A 1,757-nucleotide genomic window follows, 5' to 3' on the forward strand; every position below is an offset into this window, starting at 1 on the left:
ATTCATCTTCCTCGCGTTGTCCCGGCATTTTGCCACGGCTCATGGGAGCCTGAATTCCGCTTGGCAACCAACCAAGAATTGGTGTAGGCACTAGTATTTACGAAAGCGACTGCCATCTGACCTTCCAACCCAGAGGGTAAACTATCAGTAACAGTCAACTAACATAGTCAGGATTGGAGCCGTTACTACAAACTTTATTAAAAGCAAAAGGTTTATTTTCCAAATTCAGTTCAATTTGCTACTTAAACCAGTTTAGTGTCTAATGTCAGATTTCAAATCCAACCGGAAATCAAGCCACCTCATTCAAGATAGTCACAAAACTTACCTAATTATACCTTGATAACGTCTCAATGACGTTACTCTACCACATTAAGAGGTCACTGCCGAGCGAGGACGTGACCAGCCTTCTTATCCTTATAATTCACTCTTAGTTTATTCACTAAACATATCTAATATATGAGCTCATAGCCAATATACCTTGACCTGAAGACTTATTGCAATTACGCGTAGCTGGGAATTATTCATATTGGTTTGTGTCGCTTGAGAATAGCTTAGTTACGTCCTTAGATACCATTTATGATACAACAATGAACCATAAACATTTAAACCAGTATAAATTAAGCAGGGCGGTATCATCAGCATCATTCAGTGATTAGCGATCAAAGATGAAGTTCCTCATCCTGTCTTGCGTCGTTGCCGTTGTGGTAGCTGAGCTGCCTTTACTACCTCGCTTCAGACCTGCGAGGTTCAGGTTCGAAAGGCAAGAGCTAGCTCCAACCACAACTGATTCACCTACAGAAGCAACTACAACAGACGCAGCACCGTATCCACCATCAGGTTGGAAGCCTGATCAGCCTTTTACGCTTCCAAATGAAGCTGATACTAAAGCTCCTTACCCTGCAGCAGGCTGGAAGCCAGCGCAGCCTTTTACGCTTCCCAACGAGCCGCCGGCGACTAGCTATGGAGCCCCTGACACAAGTTACGGAGTACCCGATAACACTTATGGTGCACCAACCACCGATGCCACATCTACAGAAAACCCTGAAGCCGAGAAGCTTGAAGGGCCAGTGGAAGTACAGAAGAGTGTTGGTACTTATTACGTGCTCCTTCCCAATGGGCAGCTGCAAGAAGTGAAGTTTGTGACGGAGAATGATGTGCAGAACATGAGGTATACCGCGCGGTTGCAGCTGCAGAATAGGGCGCCGCTGTTTGTCTTCAGACCCTAAGTGATTGTGAAACCATTACACTTATTAAAGTAATTAATACATAATATTTGCTTGATGTTTTTCTTGAACTATATTTCTTATAGGCAGGAAATAATGGTGACTGCTAGTAACTAGACTATACCAAAACAAGTGATTGGTTAAATAAAATAATCAATACTTCAATAATCAATTGTGTTATACTCATTTCTCATTAAAGAAAGAATGTTGAATATATGTAAGTTTATTTAAGATTTTCCGATGTAGTAGGTAGTTAAAAAATTTTTTTTGGTTTATTTTTAGAGTTCTCTAGACACAGTAATAATTTTGCCTTTCCCGTCCGTCTGTTCGTCCGCCCTCGCCCGCATGTCATATTTAATTTACTTAGATACTGGTTATTATTGGCACATTCATTCTTTCATTTATTCCTTTATAAAACATAGTTTGCATGTCACAGTATTTCATATTTACAACTATTTATATCTAATAATATAAACATAAGAGCTATCGCTGGACCAACATGGACAAGAAGAGCAAGCAACAGAGAGGAATGGA

The 1,757-nt window shown here is 40.5% G+C and overlaps 1 protein-coding gene across 1 annotated transcript; it reads left to right on the plus strand.

The window, feature by feature from the left end:
* The first annotated feature begins 626 nt into the window (after window positions 1-626).
* Window positions 627-1,270, plus strand: LOC134744798 (uncharacterized). Its single transcript, XM_063678709.1, has one exon. It carries the CDS (start codon window positions 666-668, stop codon window positions 1,224-1,226), a length of 561 nt encoding a protein of 186 aa, XP_063534779.1. The 5' UTR covers window positions 627-665; the 3' UTR covers window positions 1,227-1,270.
* The last annotated feature ends 487 nt before the right edge of the window (window positions 1,271-1,757 follow it).

The sequence above is a fragment of the Cydia strobilella genome, chromosome 10, assembly GCF_947568885.1.
Source record: "Cydia strobilella chromosome 10, ilCydStro3.1, whole genome shotgun sequence".
Taxonomy (NCBI): Eukaryota; Metazoa; Arthropoda; class Insecta; order Lepidoptera; family Tortricidae; genus Cydia; species Cydia strobilella.

Bases quoted from the DNA above. Each gene is read 5' to 3' on its own strand.
- LOC134744798 (XM_063678709.1), top strand. From the start codon at position 666: ATGAAGTTCCTCATCCTGTCTTGCGTCGTTGCCGTTGTGGTAGCTGAG.